Source organism: Zalophus californianus, chromosome 4, assembly GCF_009762305.2.
Source record: "Zalophus californianus isolate mZalCal1 chromosome 4, mZalCal1.pri.v2, whole genome shotgun sequence".
Classification (NCBI taxonomy): domain Eukaryota; kingdom Metazoa; phylum Chordata; class Mammalia; order Carnivora; family Otariidae; genus Zalophus; species Zalophus californianus.
The window spans coordinates 103,751,228-103,771,548 of NC_045598.1; the positions used below are offsets into that span (position 1 = coordinate 103,751,228).

Below are 20,321 nucleotides of genomic sequence, written 5' to 3' on the forward strand. Positions count from 1 at the left end.
TTCCACTACCAAAGCTGCCTCCTGACTCACACTTGAACTTAGCCAAACAATCTCCCCCTGTGTGGACCCCTCTCTCTCAGCAGTTTGTTCATTCTTCCCACCCCACACTCCATAAGTAATAAGGATTGCAACCGTCCTTTTATATTCTTTGGTAACTCGAAGAACAAGAAGGAAAAGAGAGGTTCTGTTCCCCTTCATGGAAATGACTTAGATCTTTCTGATGCCCTTCCTCTGGCAGCTGTACCCTCTCTTTCGCCATGAACCCCTCCGGTCTCCATTCTTCCTGCCTTAAAGCAGTCTTAGGCCCGTCCACACAAATTCCAAAGCTGACCCTCGTCTTCTCTAGGACGCGATCTACACAGCTGCTCTCTTCTGGGCCAAACCCCCCTGCAGCCCTGGGGTGGCCCCCTGTCTTCCGCGGCAGCCCTTCCCCACTCTCCTCTCAACCCAGTCCGGCTCTTTACCGCCAAACCGTGGCCTCCGACCCAGCAAAACCCAGAAGGGGGCGGGCTGGGAGAAGGAACCGGGAGGGATCCAAACCGCAGTTCCAGATTGGGGAGGAATTTGCTTCCTCTCTCTCACCTAGCAGTCTGGCTGGTGGAGGGACAGGAAGGGGAGGAGACCCATGGGAAGTGGCCAAGAGAGATACATTTTTTTTTTCAGTCTAACAGAACTGGAGGAAAGAAGCCATCTCTGAGTATCCCTTCCTCCCCTTCCCAGGAATCCGACTTTTCACCCCACTTTGTACCTGGGCAAAGAACAGGGACCATGTGAGCCCTTGTGCCTCAGATCTAGATGCATGGTTTGACATACGATCAAATATTTTAGATTGTACAGCTTGAAGGAAATCCAGGCCTCTCAATTTCTCCTCCTTAAAAAAGATTGTGGATGCAGGAATCGCAAGATAGAGAAAAAAGATTAGAGACAGATTTGAGAAAGAGACAGAGTGTCAATCTCCATTTTCACAGAGAGCTGTTTTTCAAACGTGAGTCTTGGCTCATTAGTGGGTGTATTGTGAGCAATATCTTTTTCGGTGGGGTACAACAGCAGAGAATATCATCGAATGAAAATAGTAAGGGTAAATATCATTTCAGGTATATGCACTACAATATAAAGTGTATTTCTTACTGTGGATCATAATCAAAGTTTGAAAGCTGCTGACTTTTGGGGCCATTTGTGATCAAAAAGGAATGAGAATGAAAAAGATTCTTTCCCTCACTCCCCTTTAAGCAGAGAAAACCATGACACCCAACACCACACTGTCTCCTTTATTTCCATAGAGCTGGCCTCCATGTGCACCTCCTCTGGTCTCATCAGTGCTGATTCCAGGCTTCAGGTTCTCAGGTCTGCGGTCCATAATGTCAGGTGAAACCCCACGCCCCCATCCCCACCACCTCCCCCCACCGCCCCGCCCTCCTCCACAGCCTGGTGGAGCCTCTGGCAACCAGGGACGCTCTTACTCCCTGAAAGAAGAAATTCAAGGGTGAAATGCACACACTTCCACCTCCTCGGCGTCCTCCCACCCATGCCAAACCACGAAAGGGGATGTCACCCAGCTGGACAGGAAAAGACAGCCACGTGCTCAGGGGCAGCAAGAAGAGCCGGGGGTGACTACCCTCTGAATGAATGGTGTGTGAGTGAAGGAGAGAGTCTGGGCTTCATAGAGTCCCACCCTGGCAAACAACTTTTTACCACTCTGCCACCGTGGCTGCCTCTAGCCTGGGCCTTAGGAGAGCCGCTCAGCAAGTCTTTTCAGTCCCCGTCATCCCACATCAGCCCCCTTCAGTCTGCCTGCTCCCTGATTCCTGCCTCCACCCAGGGAATCCCCAGACTGTGTCTTCTCAACCGACCTCACTTCAAATGCTTCACGCCCCACAGAGCTCTCCAGGGTCAGCCTCCACCGCATGGGGCAAAAGGAGACTCCAAGCCCCATCCCTAAGCCTATTTTCCCAAGTCCTTTCTCCAGGCTCCTTCCCTCATCACCCTCAACCACAACTCACCAAAGAGAACTCGCACGTCCCTCAGGGCACCGGCTGCCTCACTCCGCCTGGATGCTGAGGATGCGCAGCAAGATATTGTACACGTCTTGTTCCATGTAGCCCTGTAAGTGGGAGGAAGGAAAGAAAGGGAGATGAAGAACAGGAAATGAGAAGAGACAGGCAAGGGAACCTTCTGTGGTTTAGTGGAATGCTATTTCCTCTGTGCCCCGGTGTACAGTGTATGACTTCTCTACGGCTGTCTCCTAGTCTTTACAAGGAAGATAATGATGTCTACTTGCCGGCACTGCTGTGAAGGTTAAAAAACAATGAACATGAAGCAGAGCACTTGATAGACAACAAGTGTTCGATTCTTTGTAGTTATCATTCTTCCTAATAAAGGAGCAAGCCACCCATCTCTTCTTCCTCGGTGAGGGATAATTTAGCTCAGGATGAAACAGTAAAGGCGTAAGGGACAGGAAAAGGCCTTCCAGCGGACCAGGGATCTGACAAGGAGGGGCAAACAGCTCTCCCCCCTCACATTCATTGATCTATTGAATGAGATCCAGAGACCTGGCACTGGAACGTCTAAAGTTCAGGTTTCCATGAAATGACAGGTATATTCAGGCAAGAGGAGGGATCCCAAACGCAACACCCCCCGCCCAGTGCACTGTCTCTACCTCCTTCCGTGCTCACCTGAGCCGCATTCAGCAGATGGTTCCTATAGGTGGAGATGATCTCTTCGTGGTTCTTCTGGGAATCCTGGGAGTGAGCATCAATGAGAGATCATGTGCCCACCCTAGCACACCTACCCTGACATACACACACACACACACCCCCCAGCATGAGGAACAATAGAATGAAGTGGTCAGCTGCTGGTGGGGATGCAAACTGGTGCAGACACTCTGGAAAACAGTATGGAGGTTCCTGAAAAAGTTAAAAATAGAACTACCCTAGGACCCGGCAATCACCGCACTACTAGGTATTTATCCAAAGGATACAAACATAGTGATTCGAAGAGGCACATGCACCCCACTGTTTATAGCAGCAATGTTCACAATAGCCAAACTATGGAAAGAGCCCAGACGTCCATCCATCTACAGATGAATGGGTAAAGATGTGTGTTTTATATATATATATATATATATATATATATATATATATATATATATGCACACATATATATAAAACAGAATATTACTCAGCCATCAAAAAGAATGAAATCTTGCCATTTGCGACAAAGTGGATGGAACTAGAGGGTATTACGCTAAGCGAAATAAGTCATTCAGAGAAAGACAAGTATCATATGATCTCACTGATATGAGGAATTTGAGAAACAAGACAGAGGATCATAGGGGAAGGGAAGGGAAAATAAAATAAGATAAATACAGAGAGGGAGGCAAACCATAAGAGACTCTTAACTGTAGGAAACAAACTGAGGGTTGCCGGAGGGGAGATGGGTGGGGGGATGGGGTAACTGGGTGATGAGCATTAAGGAGGGCACTTGATGGAATGAGCACTGGGTGTTCTATGCAACTGATGAATCACTAAATTCGACTCCTGAAACTAATAATACACTATATGTTAACTAAATTGAATTTAAGTAAAAATTTAAAAAAAAGAATGAAGTTGTCAGCTATGCCAGGTAGGCTCCCTTGGCCCACCACTGGCCCAGCCTGGACCACTGCCTGGCCAGGCCTCTACAGTTCCCAGAATCTTTCCCACACACACATCACTTCCATTGGCCACCCTCTTCTCTAGCCATGTCTACTTCCCCGAGGGCCAGAACATACCTGCAGCTGCAGGGCAAGGCGAGCATTTTCTCCCCGAACTGCTAAGACCTCCTCTGAAAGTTGCTCCAGCTTCTTCAACAATTCCTTGATCTGACGCCACAAGGAAAGAAAGGGAACCGATGAGGCCCAAGTCTTTTCCCACCCCAATACCACCCAGGGTCAAGGTCAGCTTCCTTTTAGTGGGTAATATATATGCCATACATATATACATACATGTAAATATATGCCAGATATTTTTACACACATTGTCTCAATTAATACTCAAGACAGCTCTTCTTCTGTTCTGAGAAGAACAATGCTTCACTGAGGGAAGTATTAGTATCCACATTTTGTAGATAAGGAGACTGAGTTAAGTAACTTGTCAAAATCATGCAGCTAATAAGTAATGAAATAATGATCTGAACCAAGATCTCTTTGAATTCATGGTCCATGCTCCTAAGTCTGTAGTGGATCCTGACCTACTTGTGGCTCTGCTGACCACTGAGAAATAGAGATGGGTTTTGTTTTTGTGGTGTGAGGCTGAGGCACAAACTTGATTAATGATAACCAGCAGTAATAGGAATGGTGGCAGTAGGAATTATAAAACCAGCTAACTTTTATTTATTGAGTGCTTACCATTTGCCAAAAATCAATTTGAGTATTTTAAATATAATGTCTTATTAATGTAATCTTCCTGACCAACCTATCATTATCCCCATATTATAGAAGAGAAAACTTAGGCTTAGATGAGACTTGGAGGCTTTGGAGAACTCACCCAAGATCAAGCAGTAAGTTTTGAAACTGAATTTCAAATCCAAACAATGTCAGACTACACTATTTTCTTTTGCCCGTTTGTCTACCTCATCTTTTCCTTCAACACCAACACAAAATTCCTCCTTTCTTTAATTAGCCCCACCCCACGCTGATTGCTATTCTGTATAACATTCCTTCTATTTGCCTGCCCTCTATATTATGCAAAACATATACTCCCTATATTTTTAAATCATTCTACATTTGACCATGTGCACAACTTTTAATAAGACATCTGATTTCATTCGTTTTATAGGTGGTTCTAAAATTACTAAATTCATTCGTAAATGGACTTCTGGAGCAATCATTGGGAAGCTCAGGTTTCTAACACAGTGGTTTTCAAATGGTTTTATTTGCTTTGGGGTTCTCTTTGCCAATGGAAATCTTCTGTAGGACTCGCTCTCATTGGAGTGGGAGGGGAGAAGGGGAGCTACAGCCTAGTCTACTTTTCTAACCCCATCAGCCACCCCACCCCCCCACCCCCCAGTTACCTCTCCAGAACCCGAGCAAAACCCCAGCCACCCATCACATTATCAGGCCTCTTCCTGGGCTAGTGGACTCTTTAAGTGAACGTGCTAATAAACCATAGTACTCCAGGGCAGTAGCTAGCTAGCTCGGACCCCACTGCTTCTGAACCCTGAATCCCAAATCGTAATACTTAAGCCCCTTTCTCTCTTCTGTTTACTCCTTAGCCTCACCTCCGATCTCAACCCCAAATCCCTGTGACCGGGGAGTGGTGATGGTCCTTGCACACAGCGGTCCTCGCCAATGACTGCCGCTCTGTGAAAGGTATTAAGCTGACTAAACGAAGATCGATGCAGGTGAGCAACCCCCTAAACGCCCGGACACTTTCCCCGCTGGCTGCCTGGCCGGCTCACCTTGGCCTCTTTGTCCCGGCAAGCCGCGATGAGGTGGTCCACCTTGTCTTTGAACTGCTCGGCGGTCTTCTCAAACTGCTGGGAGCGCGCGCGCATCTCGGCGGCCTGGCGCTCCTGCTCGGCGGCGCGCGCCGCCAGGTCCCCGCTGCGGCGGCGCTCCTCAGCCACCGCCTCGCGCAGCGCCCCCATCTCCCGGCACGCCGCGTTGTACTTCTCCAGCAGAGCCTTCAGCTCCTGGCCCCAAGCCTGGGCCTGGGCCACCAGCGAGCCCCGAGTTTTCTCGTGCTGCCGCAGGCCGGCCGCCTCCCGGGCGCGCAGCTCGGCCACTTCCTCGGTGGCCTGGTAGAGCAGCTGCTTCAGCTTCGCGATCTCCTGGCTTTTCCCGCTCATCGTGGCCTGGACGGCCCTCAGCTCTTCCTCCAGCTTCCCCAGGTCTTGCTCCAGAGCGGCCACCTGGGGGGGTGCTGGGGCCTCCGACAAGGTGCCCGGCTGCCCGCGTGGGGCGGGGGGCCCCCGCAGCTGCTGGTTCTCCTCCTCCAGGCGAGCCAGCGCCCTCCGGGCCTCGCGGTGCCGCTCCACCAGGGCGCCGATGCCGGCCTGCAGCTCCTCCAGGCGCTCCGCCGCCGCGCGCCCCGCGCCCCCCTTGCCCACCAGGTCTGGCGGCAGGGAGTCCCACAGCCCTTGGAGGCCACTGCTCTGGGAGGCCAGGCGCTTCCGCAGCTTCTCGGTGGCCTCCTTCTCCATGGCCAGCTCATCCATCAGCAGCCCCACACTCCGCCGCAGCTGCTGCAGCTGGACCTGCGCCTCTGGCTTGGGAACGAAATCCCGCTGTAGCCGCTGGCTCAGGGACTGCAGCTCCCCCTGCAACCGCTGCCTCTCCTGCCCCAGCTCTCCGAGCTCCTCCAGCAAGTTGCCGTTGCTCCGCCTCAGGGCTGCCACCTCCTTCTCCAGCTGTCCCTTTGCCGGACCTCCTCCGGGCATCCGTTCCCCTCCAGGGGCCCCCAGAGGCTCTCCGCGGGCCCCAGGAGCCCTCTTCTCCCTCCCTTCATTCTCTCTGGGGAGGGTCGCTGGGCCTGCCTTTGGGGCTCCCGGTCGGGGCTCCTGGGCAGGGGCCTGTAATCCTGCCTTTGCCCGATCCAGCCTCACCAGCACCTGCTCCAGCCTGGCCTCCATCTTCTCCCAGGCAGCTGCTGCCGCCTCAGCCCGCGGCGTGCCCAGAGCCCCCTCCAGGACGGGTCTGGACAAAGCCCCCCAGGCAGCATCCTTTTCTCGCCACACGGCAGCCAGCTCCTCACTCAGTTGTAGCAGGAGCCCGGTTGTGGCTGCCCCCGGCTCGGCCACTGCTCCCGTCGGGTCAGCCCCTGGCGCCTGGGGCCTCTCTTTCTGACCGGCCAGGGGCTTGTCAGTATGCTCAGGCCCTGGGGCCTGTCCCCCACTGCTGCTCAGCTGCTGTCCTGTGGCTCTCCCAGCGGTCTCACACCTTGGGCTCTGGGGTGCCTCTTGGTCTTCTGGCTGGAACCTTCCGCAGCCTTCATGCTGAGTCGCCCCTGAGACTGAATCCTCAGCCTTCTTAGACGCTGATACCAGCCTGGCTGCCCACTGCTGCTTCCTTAGCTCTTGAATGCGCTCGGCCAGCAGGCCCAAGGGACAGCCCTGCTCCATGCCGTCTCCCCCGGGCCGGGCCCTAGAGCCCGGCCCTCCCGGAGCTCCAGGCTCTTGAGACAGGAGGAGCCCCAGCTCCTGCACCTGCTCTCGAATCTGGTTCTCCAGGCCCAGGTAGGCTGCGGCTTGAGCCTTCGCCTCTTCAGTCTTTCGCACTAGCTCCTGCTCCAACTGAGAAACCTTTCTCTGCTCCTCTTCATACCTCCACTTCCACTCATCTGAGTGTGGGTCTTCCTCTTCCTCTTCCTCCTGCTCCTCCTGGGGCTCGGCTCTCCCCGGGCTCTTAGGTGGAGAACCCAACCGCGGCTCAGATGGAGAGGCCTACATAGAAAAAGGAACAGTGAACAAAAGGCAGGCAGCTAGCCTAGCCCCAGGGAGGCCTTTCTTCTCTCAGACTATCTCGAAGCCCCCAAGGATCACTACCTGGGGAAGACCCCGGTGGGACAGCCTGGGGTGGGGCGGAAGCAAAAGGCACATACGGGCTCACCTGGGAGGCAAGATCTGGATGTTGAACAAACCCCTGACCTATATGAAAGAAACATGGGGAAAACACTTTATCTTCAGACTTTTTCTGAGAGGAACAGTCCCCCAGTGTGATGACCCTTCCCACACATGTCTTTGTGGTGCCGGGAGCCACCCCTGTTGAATGGGTCCGCAAGTATCTAGCATCCTTGGTTCCCTTATCCCAGAGATGGGCCGGCTCATTCATGTTGTTTGCTCACTCATTTGTTGGACTCTGTGCCAGGCATTGGTGGGCACCAGGACCTCAGTGGTGAGCAAAACAGCAGTGGCCTGTCATCTGAGGGGTTCCCAGTCTAGTAGGGGAGATGGAGAGTGACCAGCAAACCATACAAATAGATACACAATTACCGCTCGCAAATGCTAGCTAGCAGTAGTATGAGCCAGAGTTGCCTTCAGGGGGAGACAAGGCTGCTTTAAGGCATTTTGTGACCAGGCTTTTGGGAATTTGGGGCCATTTCACAGTAGCAGCAATAAATAAGTTAAACTCTCAACTAAAGTGACACTTATTTGTCAGAGGGATTATTTTTTATGGGAATAAAAGGCATTCTAAGAAGCTTCTTGGATCTTAAGGCTGTCAAGGAGAATTTTGAAGTCACAAAAGGGACTGGGCTTTACCTCCCCGCTGCCCCCGCCGGTTCAGAGCCTGCCGCAGTAGCCGGCACAGCACCCCGTCTTGTGTGCGGAGAGCATAATGCAGAGCGTGGTGCCCCATGCTGTCCGCTGCCCCTGCGTCCGCTCCGTGGCTCAGGAGCAGTTCGGCCACCTCCGCGCTGCCTTTCTCACAGGCCAGGATCAGAGCCGATCTGTGGGTTGGGACAAATCTGGGCATAGGCTTTCCCCCAGAAATCCAGCAGTGCTGCTTCCAGAAATCCTACTGACAGAGCCCGATCTCACTCCATGTGGCGAGGAGAACCACAGACCCACGCCAGCCAACGGCAGAGCGTTAGACCAGACCAGACCAGAACTTTTCAAATGCCCTGCCTTGGAGCTGCAACATCAGAAAGCCGGGGGCCAAGTAAAAGGGCTCTCTTTTCATCTTTTACATATTGAGGTTCTGCATAAATTCTTTATTGGAAAAAGGATTCCATGGCTTAGAAGATAGTTTGAAAACCAGTACACTGAACTAATGGATCCAGAAGTATTGATTCTACTTCCAGAGTCATCTATGCTGGGAAGATGGTGGTGAGAGCAGCCGAATAGGAAAGTCTAAGGAAAACTTTCTCAACTCCGCAAGAGGAAAAGTGCAAAGTAGCAGGCAGCTCTTCCAAACAACTGCTTGTAAGGAAGGAGGTTCCCAAGAAAACAGAAACCAATCTTTCTTCCGCAAAACACACACACACACACACACACACACACACACGTGTGCACCCATACACATGCACACACATGCCCATACGCACGCACACACTTGCCCAGTGGCTCATTTCTAGAGTGGTCAATGTCTGGCTTTGGGCTGGGGAGATGGGAAGGCTCACTTGTCGTCCTTGTCTGTGACATTAACTCGGGCACCTCTCTGCAGTAGCTGTGAGCAGATAGCTGTGTGACCACCCAGCGAGGCAATCATCAGGGGTGTCCGTCCGTCCTGCACAGATTGTGGGAAGGGAGTTCATGAGGAGCCAGGGGGAGCCAGGGGCTTGACAATTCTACCAACTGCCCTCTTCTGACACCTCTTCAGAAAAAAAGCCCAGATCCAGGGGCTAAATGCTGTTTTCTGAAAGGTTCGAAGCTCTCCAGAAGATAAGGCCTAACCTCTCCGCGAGGAGAAGGAGGGGGAGCAGGGGGAAGAAGAAAGAGGGGGTGTGCACAACCCCCGGTCCCAGAGCTTAGCCAGTCAAGCTCAGAGAGAGCAACAGCCTCACCGGGCAGGGCCCTGCCCAGCTGACACTCACGTTATCTAGGACATCCAGGAAGGCTTCATGGTCACACAGCAGGAGCACACTTGAGGCACAGCCAGAGGAGGCTGGGAGGGTTGAGGGATGATAGGGTTAAGGAGAAGCAGGAAGGACACCTAGTCAGACTATGACCCAGCATTCCCTCCAACCATTTCAGCAGTCAGCCCCGGCTTGCCCTGCTCGCCAAACGTCGTCCTCCCCTCCCTTTCCGCCCCATGGTCCCTGCAGCCCTGTGTCCCAGCGGGCCCCTGGCACACACCTGCCCAGTGCAACGGACTACGATTTTCTGCATCCACAGCATCTTCATTGGCACCATGCTGCAAACAGCCACAAAGGGAAGCAGCATGGGGCATGGCGGTCCCGTTCTTATCCCATCCCCCTCCCTGCTGGCTCACCAACTTCCACAGTACCACAGGGAAGGGAAGGAGGACCGTGGCTCTGGCTAACTACTAGGCAAGCCCAGTCCACTCCTTGCAGATGATAGGCAGCCTTGAATTTCAGCCCCTGTTCTTAAACCTACGGCCTAAGAAAAATCAGATTATAGACAAATAAGCATCTTAGGGAAAGGGACACCTGAGTCCAGGCGTGGTACTTTAGGATACGAATTGGGGAACTTGGAAAGGTCAGGGAAGAACAAAAGCAGAACAGCCCTTTGCCCAGTGGCCTGTTGAACTGTGCCTTTTGTGCATTTGGAGACCGGTTTATAGATTGCCTGCGTGTCATTTCACATATATATTTCTCTTAGTGCTCCTAGACTGCAAGCTCCGTAAAAGCAGACAGTGGAAGTTTGCATTAATTTAAACACCTCTGGCCTCCTTCCACCTGCCCAGCCACTCAGCACTTGGTCCACGTAGGGGCTCTGCCAAAGGCATATGGATGACTGGCCAGCAGTCCCCGGGAGCTCTGCTTTATGACCTGCCCTCAAGGGCCACCTTAAGCGTGGTATCCGCACATAGTAGGTGTTACATAAATGTCTGTGAATTGATGAGTACAGGATTACCACCTCTTACTGGGGATGAGAGCGGTCCATCTGACCAAAGATTGCATGTGACTACAAAACCAAGTGAGAAGATTCTGGGCCCCCTTCTTCCCTTCACGAAAGCAGTATGGAGAGGTTGCTCTTACCTGCAGCAGGACTTTGACACATTGTGGCTGGCAAGAGATGGTGGCCAGGTGCAGGGCAGTGCTTCCTGGAAAGAGAAAGAGGGGGAGATCGAAGGTGGGTGGCCCCATGCATGCCAGTGACTCACAGGGAGGGAAGGCAAGAGACGCACAGATAATCAGGGGGAGATTAGAGAGAGAAGCTCTCAGCCCCACGGGGCCAGAAATTCCTGTTCCCCGAGTGCCTGGTACCTGCAGTAGAGGTGGGAGCAGAGGTGAGGTCAAGCCAGCTTGCAGGGAGGGGAGCCCTAGAAGGATGCTGGCCAGACCTGATGAAGAGAGAAGTGGGGGGCTACAGTTGGAACCTCCAGGAGCTGGCCCCCAGCACGGCTGCTATAAAGGGAGAGGCCCACCACGGGGCCCAGCGCGCAGGCTAACTCACCGTCCCCATTCTTGCTGTTGATGTCAGCCCCGTTTGCCAGCAGTATAGTTAGACATTCTGTCAGGCCTTTGGAGGCTGCCAAATGGAACCTGCCAGAATCAAGGCCAAGGAGCAGAAGGATGAGGGGACCAGGAGATGAGGGATACGAGAATCTTCATAAGCACTGCCTGCTATGCTCCTTCACCCCAAAGCCAATCCCAAAAGCAGACAAGGAAGTTCCCCTAGTCTGACTTCCTGAGGAAAAGGCTCTGTGGCTTACTGTCACAAAGCCAGAGGAGGCTGGAAACAAAGACAGAAATAAGAGCTACACAGGTCTCAAGCAACCTAGACTATTGCACGGGTGTCCACGGAACACAAAACTACCTGTTGCTCTCACCACATGACCCTTAACAGACTGGACTGTCATAGGAGGAGGCAGCCAGAGCAGAGCAGAAGGCTGGACATTGGAAGGGACAAGGGAAAATATCCGTCTCGTCCTAATCACTCCGTCTAGCCCTGTGATGCTCATGGCCACTCCCACTTTGTTCCTAACTTCCCAAACTACACACCCTCCTACTTGTGCAATAAATAAACACTGTATTTAATGAATGTACCAGTTTTCTGTTTGTTTCATGGGCTTTATGTCCTTTTTTTTTTGCCAGTCTTGTCAATCTGGGCTGTGAGATGGGTCAGACTAAGAGACAATATCTCTTCCCTCACTGTGTGCAGCACTTGATACGTAGCAAACACTGATGGATACGCTTGCAGATTAAGACAAAAAGGGCTCTGGGGTTGTAGGCCTTCCCAGTCCTACCTTATATTGGGATTTAAGGCTTTTAATGGGAACCACATATCTGGGGGGGGGCTTGGGAGGGCTCACTTACGGGGACTGGCCGTTTGAGTTCAGCTTGGTGGGTCGGGCCAACTTCCTCGAGGCCAGGGCTGCCACGCGCCCCACATCCCCCCGCTGCACCGCCTCCAGCAGCTTCTGATCACGGCGGTTCCATCTCTCCACCTGGTCCAGGCCATAGGTTGTGTGAACACAGGGGGCGGGGTTGGGGGGGAAAAAAGAAGGAAGGAGATGGTTAGGAAGCCCGGCAGGGGAAAAGGGACATCCGTATGCCACTGAGAAACTACCGCTGGTTATTGTCAGTCCTGGATCAAAAGGTACTTGGACTCCTGGATTAAAAATCATGTTCTAGTACTGAATGCACGGTATTTTAGATGTCCTTTTTTTTTTTTTTAAATCATCATGTGATTATTGTTGTTAGATGCACAAGCTCAGAGCAATCCTAGCCGTGACGCCTTTCCCTTTTGCTCTCTAGGTCTTGCTGGAGCAAACTGAGCCACACTGACCACTCCCGCTTGGGCTCACATTACCTCTCACCTCCCCAGGCTGCTCTGCTTCTTGTCCTCGGATTTATGAGAAATCAAGTCTCCTAGCTTCGCATTACAGCTAGGAGTCCAAATACCCAGCCATACCATCTCTGCCTTTTGGCTTTGGGCCCTAAAACTAGGAGGGGAAGCAGAGTTTCTGTTTTCCCATCTCGTGTCTATACCCTTTAGCTGGTTGGCCTTCCCTTTCCAAGGCACAACCACCTAAAGGCAAAGATAGGTCTCTAGCTAGGCCTGCAGAGGCAGAGGGAGGCAGCTCCCCTGCTCCTGCCTCCCCTGCCCTCCCTCCTCTTTTCCCTGCCAGGGAGCAGCTGTCCCAGGCAAAAGCCACACCCGGGCATGCATTGTTCTATCATTCCAGCTTGACTTCGGTGGGGGGTGGGGGGGTGGGAGGGGTGGGAGGTAATTACAATAATTGAGGTATCACAGGGCTTGAAAGAGGGCGGAGTAAAAACACCCAGGGCTGGAAAGTACAGAACAGCCTGGTTGGCTCCAGAGAGGGTAAGGGAAAGGAAGAAGGGATGCAAAAGTCTGTAGGATGGTGAAAAGGGTCCTGAATGGATATTATGTCAGCAGGCCTGAGTTCAGGGCCTGGGTCAGGTACTTTCTCAGCTCTGTGACCCAGGGTAAGCGATTGAACACCTCTGTGTCCTCATCTCTAACGTGGGAAATAATAACTACCTCGTCACGTTGTGAGCATTAAATGAGCTAACCTCATATAAGGTATATAAACTCTCTTCGTAAACTGGAAAAAGCCATACAAGTGTGTGGTATTCTCATAGCTGAACAGGAAGTGGTGAAGGATTGGTGGTGGCACTTTACGTTTTATGAGGTGTAATCTCCACAAGAAAGAGGCTTTGGGAGGAGGTGGAAAAAAATAGGGTCTACGGAAAAATAGCGTCAAATAACTAATTTTCAAATACTGTTTACCTAGCCAGGGCAAATCATGTAGCAAAAACAGGGAAGATTTGAAATGCCCAAGCCATAAAATGATCTGGGGCTAGATGGATTCTAGGTAATACTTGTAATTCTTCACAGCCGTTTCCAGTGCTATTTCTTTTTTTTTTTTTTTAATATTTTATTTATTTATTTGACAGAGAGAGGGAACACAAGCAGGGGGAGTGGGAGAGGGAGAAGCAGGCTTCCTGTGGAGCAGGGAGCCTGATGTGGGGCTCGATCCCAGGACGCCGGGATCATGACCTGAGCAGAAGGCAGACACTTAACGACTGAGCCACCCAGGTGTCCCTCCATTGCTATTTCAATTAGCCTCTCAACATCCCTGGAAAGGAGTTGGGGCTGATATTATTGGATCTATTTGAAAGCAGAAGAAACTGAAGCACACTGAGGTTGGATAACTGTCCGGGGTCACACCACAAAATAGGGGCAAAATTGAGATTAGAACCCCGGCAACCTGGCGCCCAGTCCCAGTTCGCACCACCAGACCACACACACTACTACGGAACTCTGGAAGAAGGTTTACTTATTACCATGTAAACAGTCTAAGAATGCCTCCAGGCCAAAGCCACCCACCCCCAGACGCTACTCCCTGCACAGAGAAGAGTCTCCAAACAGGTTAACTCTGAAAGGACAAAATAAGCCAAATGACTGCTCCATAAACCAAACAGACTCTGGGATCTAGGAACATGTCATCCCATGTCCCTTGGGGACCAGTTACCCTCAGAAAAAGCAGGAAGCTACAATTATGCCTCCACCGCAGGACACTGCCATCAGCTGACCTCAATCTGAAATTCTCTGTTCAAAATCCGGGTTCTAACACTTCCTACCCTTGTGAATTTCGGCATGTAACAACTTCTCTGAACCTCAGTTCCCTAATGATATGACAGGCCACAAAGCACCTAACATTGTCTGCCACATAGTCAGTGCACAATCCCCATCCTTCCCAGCCTTGCTGGGCACATTTTGGATGTGCCAGCAATTCTGGGTTCAGAATTCTCCATACAGGGGTGTGAGAGGAAGGGATCTTGCTCATATCAGCCAACGTATAACAAGCCAGGCTGTAGAGACAGTGAAGGTGCTTCTTAGCAATGTAGACACTTTTCTTTCCGGCTAGACAGCTCTAAATCCACCTGATGTATTTCCCATAATCATGTTCTACTAAGAGGAATTTCGAATAGGTGGAAGTTCGTCATGGCCAAACCTCTGCAGAGCTAGGGTGAAGAAGGACAGAGGGATGCTTCCAAACTCCAAGATCCATCCATTGCTCATCCCAGCACCTCAGAAAAGAGGCGCTGGGTTACCATCACAGCCTCCGGGGAGCAATCACCACATTAATCAGCAGACTCAAAAACAAGGATAAGCTTTGTATTTCTGTAGCCAAGACTAGGGGGCTTTTGTAGAACTAATTGCAGCCTCTTCTAATCTCTGGCTGTGTGCCTACAAGCATCCTATTGAGATGGAACACACCAACAGTAGAAAGAGAAAGAGTGAATACAGTTGTAGGACAGGTGAATGGAAACAGAAAGGCTGTCATAGAGGAACCAGGAGCTGACTCTCAGGTTTTTAGTTTTTTGGTTTTTTTTTTTAATGCAACTGACATTCCTCTAAGCTGATTCAAGTGCCAAATGTTTAAAGCTATTTTCTGGTCCACTTCCTACATAGGTAGAGTAAGCTAATATGTAAGACACCCTCAAAGGCATCCTCTATTTGACTAAAATAAAATGAGATCATAAGAGCTGTGTGTGTGTGTGTGTTCAGTCCTGATCTCAATCGAAGGACGCAGGGCTCCGGCCGGGAACCCAGGGGTGGGAGTGGAGGCAGGCAGGGGCAATCCTCTGGCATGACTGGGAAGCCAGGCTTTGGGAGTGGCCAAGAAGGCTGTCACACTATTTCTCTGACAAACGGGTTCAGAGTGGTTAGCCACCCAGGGAGTGGAGGAATTTATCATAAGGGTGAGGAAGTTTCGGGAGGAAACAATTTGCAGCTGACACTGGCCTATTTTTAAGTTCTTTTCTATACCATCCTGACTGAGAAAACAGTTTTCTTTCCAACTAGATAGTTCTAAATCCACCTGATTTACTTCCTATAAGCTTGTTACACTAAAGAGAGTTTTGAATGGGTGGAAATTCTTCATGGCCAAAACTCTGTAGAGCTGGGGTGAAGAAAGGAGGGAGGGTTATTTCCAAATTCCAACATTCATTCCATTGCTCACTCCAGAACTCTGGAAAGACTGGAGACCAAGGATTGGAGAATCAGGAAGAATGAAATAATCTCCCCATTCCTAAGGGCAGGCAGACTCCACAGACCTGAAAGGGAAGGGCAATGCAGCGGACTTTCAGTCACTAGGGAAGGATCCGTGGGAATAAGAAAATCATTATCAGTTAAGACAGAGTCTGAGTTGCCTCAGTTTCTGGTACCTATACTAATCATCCAGTAAATGCATTTTGATTGGTTGATCTATGTGTGTGGAGACTATGTGAAGAAGCAATCACAAGTGGGACAAGGACAGGCCTCAACAGAGTTCCTACTCTTGCCTCATAGCGCGCTCACTTCCCAGCCTCTGTGGCCTGCCCTTGAAGAGTGTGAGCTGGGCATTTCTCATGTTTGCTTATGAATGACACCAGTAAATCGGGTTCGACTATGTAATATTCCCACAGGTCGTTGGCTACCTCACTTCTAAATGAGCCACAATCCCAATCTCCACAGAAAATGCCACCCCCAGATAGGAGGTCTCTCGATAAGAGATTTGCAGGGAAAAGACAGCTACATTCTCTCTCTGTGCCCCACCTTCTGTAATTGGCCTTGCATTGGGTTCTGGGAGAACGTGGGGAGTAGAGTGACTTCTCCGGGGAACTCGGAGTGCATCCACTCTACCCTCTTCTCCTACTGTCACCTTTCCCCCCAACTCAGCCCAGGGAGGCAGAGTACAAGCCCTAAGCAACTAGGTGAGGGTTTAGAATGAAGGAAGATTCCGGGGAGAAGCAGGCAGAAGGCCTTGACTGGCCCAAGAACCAGTCTGATAACCAGACACTGCAGTGAGCTGGCCAGGATGGATTCTGCAGGCAACTTACCCAGTTCCTTGGGGAGCGGCCAGCCAACTATGCCTCCTCTGCCAGGGCCTGTCAGGATGGGTGGACTGCAAGATTAACCCACAGAGAGCTGGCAGGAGGAGGTCGGGCGAAAGGGGGAAAAGTGGTGTGGTGTGGGACTACCACCGGGAAGAGAGGGGCAGAGGTTGATGGGGGGCAGGCGGAGGCTGCTGGTGTGGGAGCACCAGTTGGAAAGAGGGTTGGAGTGATGTCAGCCAGTGGTGCTGATGAGAGAACGGGAGTGGAAGGGGCATGGGGCGAGATGGGGGCAGGGACAGAGCAGACTATGAACCAGGGCTAGGGGAAGGCACGGGCCTGAGAGTTTGTTGGGCGGAGAGGAAACAACAGGGATAGAGCCCTACGGGAGGGCAGGATTGTGAGGACAGGTCAGGGCTGAAAATGGGGCCGTGGGGCAGGACTTGGGGCACAGAGCAGAATTTGGGGCTGAGCAGGGGCTGGGGATAGGGCAGATGCTTGGAGGTGTTCAGTACTGGGAGGGAGCAGAAGTAGACAGGGGCTGCAGGAAACATCTCAGGAGTTGGGGGTATACATGCTAGTAGGACAAGAAAGGGCCAACGGAAAGGAACGCGGGGAGGGCAGAGGTTAGGAAGGCAAGTCAGAGGCCAGGGACAGGGCCTTGAGGAAGGCAGGGCCGGCCGGCTGCATTGCGGGAATGGAATCGCTGGAAAGACCCAGAAAGAGAAAAGGCGATGGTGCATGAAGACGGGACTCAAGACTTCTGTCACCGCAGGGCTCGGACCCCAGCCCCGTCCTCCCAGACATTTTGGCACCTACCGCCACCTGTGAGCTGGAGCAGGAGAAGAAGCGCTTCATGGCGGGGGCCGGGGCCACGGGGGGACGGGGACGCGCGGAGAGCGGGGCTACTGGTTCCCGAACCCACCGGACTAGGCTGCGGCTTTGAGAGAGCTGTCAAAAGCCAAGTGGGACCCGCCCCAGGACCCGCCTCAGGACCCGCCCCAGGACCCGCTGGGTTCAATCAGAAACAAGAGCCCGAGAACGGTGCTTAAAACTCCGCCCCTGGCCCTGCCCTAACTCTGACGTCGCAGAAGCAGAAAACCTGCAGTCTTTGGCTGCGACTTGGGCATGGTCTCAAAACCTCGCCCTCCCAAACCAAACCCGCCTCCAGCTCCAACCCACTCAGTAGGAGAAGGTACCACTCGGGCTCAGGCTAAAACCCCTCCCCCAGCCCCGCCCCTCCCCGCCGGTTCAGGCTGCGGCCCTGCCCCAGGCCCCCGCCCCCGCCCCGCCCCTCCAGGCGCCGCTACAGGAGGCGGGATTCGCTGGGTGCGCTGGGGTCCTACCAACTGTCGCATTTAACCGCTGGTGACGACACTTTTATTATATCCAGAGACCTCTGGCCCGCTTAGTTACCTCTGCTTCCTTCCCCCACTTCCGGACCAAAAACCCAAGCACAGAAGAGGCTTTGAAGAGAGCTGTTTGGACACCAGGGGAGATTGTGGTGCAGAGCAGACGACTGAGAACGAATGATGCACGACCCTTCGCAATCTGGGGAAACAAAAATCTGAGGGAAAGGGGGATCGGGCTTAATATTGTAACGCAAACCTCCAAGTTAGAAAATAGCAGAGGGGGAGGAGAGAATTCTTATTTTAAGCAGTCCCCATCTGAGGAACCCCACAAAATTGTCTTCGCTATTTCCACTGCCCTTAAAATTCAGATTCTCAGCAATTCTTGCTTGAACAGTCAGTTGCAGCTAACTGGTCTGCCTGTCTGTCCTTTTGATGCGGGATAGAGGCAGAAAAATGTTCACCTTTAGCCTGAAAGGCTTACCTATAGCCGGCATAGTTTCAATAAGGATCAAATATGTGATGGTGGCTACATTCTTAAAGGGTGTCATGACTGCCTGTAAATCTCACTGATAGTTAATATGGAAATGAATGATAATCACCAAAGAAATCTTGTGAACGTAGAAATTCGAAGAAGACATTTATAATCTAATACTCCCTGCACACCCGCTCCCCCTTGAGCACTAAGCATATAACCACCAGCTTCATGCAGCAAAAGTTCAGCACTTTCTGCCCACTGGTCCTATCTCTGTGCTACTTAAATAAACTTAGTAAGTTGCACCATACAACATCTCAAGAATTCTTTCTTGACCATCGCTCAATGATCCCACAACATTTTTGGTGGCCCATACAGGGACAATGGAGTGAATCCAAGAGTGTCGATGCAACTTAGTAAATCTTCTTTACCCCCGGTGTTTGTTTGTTACCTGTTCTTTTTCTTTTTCAGAGATGTTCTGAATAATATGACCCTTTGGAATGTGTCTTGACCAAGTGCTCAGGACAGGACCTCTTGCACATGGCTACGCAACAGGGAGGGATGGACTCTTGCTGCCTGGCTGGACATTATTACCTCGGCCCTAAAGGCATTGGGCTCAGAAATCACTCTCCTATTTTTCCTGTTCTTTTAATGCATATATTATTGTCAGGCATGGGGCGGCCACATGTCTTTAAGACAGCCGCCAATCTCAAGACTCCCGTGTAAGGTTTCCCCTAAATAACCAGGTGTGATCCCTTGATGAGCACAAAATCCAAGATAGGTCTGACTGTGTGCTTCCCAAAAGGGACTGGTGGGAACTATTACCTAGTTGGAGCACTCACCCAACAGAAGACTGCTCCCTTGGGACTGGATCATGGATAAAGCTCACAACAAAGTTGCCTGGGGGCATCTGGCTGGCTCAGTTGGTAGAACATGTGGCTCCTGATCTCAAGGTTGTGAGTTCAAGCCTCACTTTGGGCAAGGGGTCTACTTTAAAATAAGAAAATGAAGAAAGAAGAAAGAAAAGAAAGAAAGAAAGAAAGAAAAGGAAAGTTGCCCAGATTAGATAGTTCTATACTTTTGTTTTTTCATATCTATCATTTTGTCCTTAGGCATAGACTATTTGGTGTTCTCGGTCCTGCTCTCAGATTGAAAGTACTTCTAGCTTAGATATGTGACGCTTAATATGATATAAAATAGCTACCCCTGGGAATTATATAAGACTGATGAATCACAGGCCTGTACCTCTGAAACCAGTAATACATTATATGTTAATTAATTGAATTTATTTTTTTTTAAAGATTTTATTTATTTGTCAGAGAGAGAGAGCACAAGCAGGGGGAGTGACAGGCAGAGGGAGAAGCAAGCTCCCCGCTGAGCAAGGAGCCTCATGCAGGACTTGATCCCAGGGTCCTGGGATCATGATCTGAGCCAAAAGCAGACACTTAACCGACTCAGCCACCCAGGCTTCCCAATTAATTGAATTTAAATTAAAAAATGTTTAAAAAAATAGCTGCCCCTTCTTAACAAAGGCCAGGACCTCTACTCTATCCATGAATGCTAGATCTAGAGGCTTACAAAGGGTAGTGTTATTGGTTGTCCCCCAAAATGGAAAGAGGCAGCTCCCATCTCTGCAGCGTTTCAGTCCATTCACCAGCACCCGCTGTAGTCTGCAATGGGGAAGCAAAGGGAGGTCGACATCCCTTCTCAGGTAGTACAAAGGTGTCAGAGCAGTCAAGAGAAAGGGACACTTCCCCCCACTCTGAACCCCAGGAACCTTCAGCAATATTCCTGACAGGTCACCATTCGGAAGCCAAGGGGGATTTTGGTAATGGACTCCCAGTTAGTTAATGTATTCTCCTCATTCGTTTTGTAGGAATTGACTATGGGTTCAACTTCTTCAATCCCAAAGGATTCCCCTATGAGCTGTCTCCTAACACATTAGAGTCAATTTGGACAACAGGATTGAAAGAAGCACCTTATCTTCTTCTATGATAATGCCTGGCCTCAATATTCTCTGGAGAATGATGAAAAATGGCCCATTTA

The 20,321-nt window shown here is 51.1% G+C and overlaps 1 protein-coding gene across 1 annotated transcript; it reads right to left on the minus strand.

The window, feature by feature from the left end:
• Positions 1 to 1,252: 1,252 nt before the first annotated feature.
• ANKRD35 (ankyrin repeat domain 35) lies at positions 1,253 to 18,548 on the minus strand. Its single transcript, XM_027611660.1, has 14 exons — positions 17,271 to 18,548; positions 11,919 to 12,049; positions 11,056 to 11,144; positions 10,638 to 10,702; positions 9,772 to 9,829; positions 9,510 to 9,580; positions 9,096 to 9,202; positions 8,236 to 8,423; positions 7,586 to 7,623; positions 5,437 to 7,419; positions 3,770 to 3,859; positions 2,673 to 2,738; positions 2,001 to 2,101; positions 1,253 to 1,463 (listed from the first exon to the last, which is right to left on the minus strand). Exons 1-13 carry the CDS (start codon positions 17,307 to 17,309, stop codon positions 2,039 to 2,041), a joined length of 2,988 nt encoding a protein of 995 aa, XP_027467461.1. The 5' UTR covers positions 17,310 to 18,548; the 3' UTR covers positions 1,253 to 1,463; positions 2,001 to 2,038.
• Positions 18,549 to 20,321: the final 1,773 nt, after the last annotated feature.

What these genes read in the sequence shown, in the direction of transcription:
- ANKRD35 (XM_027611660.1), bottom strand. Translation starts at nt 17,309, where the DNA reads ATGAAGCGCTTCTTCTCCTGCTCCAGCTCACAGGTGGCG. An exon ending in AACTCAAACGGCCAGTCCCC is followed by an intron (nt 11,145 to 11,918) that starts GTAAGTGAGCCC and finishes TGATTCTGGCAG; the next exon opens with GTTCCATTTGGCAGCCTCCA. An exon ending in CCGGCGGGGGCAGCGGGGAG is followed by an intron (nt 7,624 to 8,235) that starts GTAAAGCCCAGT and finishes TCTTTCATATAG; the next exon opens with GTCAGGGGTTTGTTCAACAT.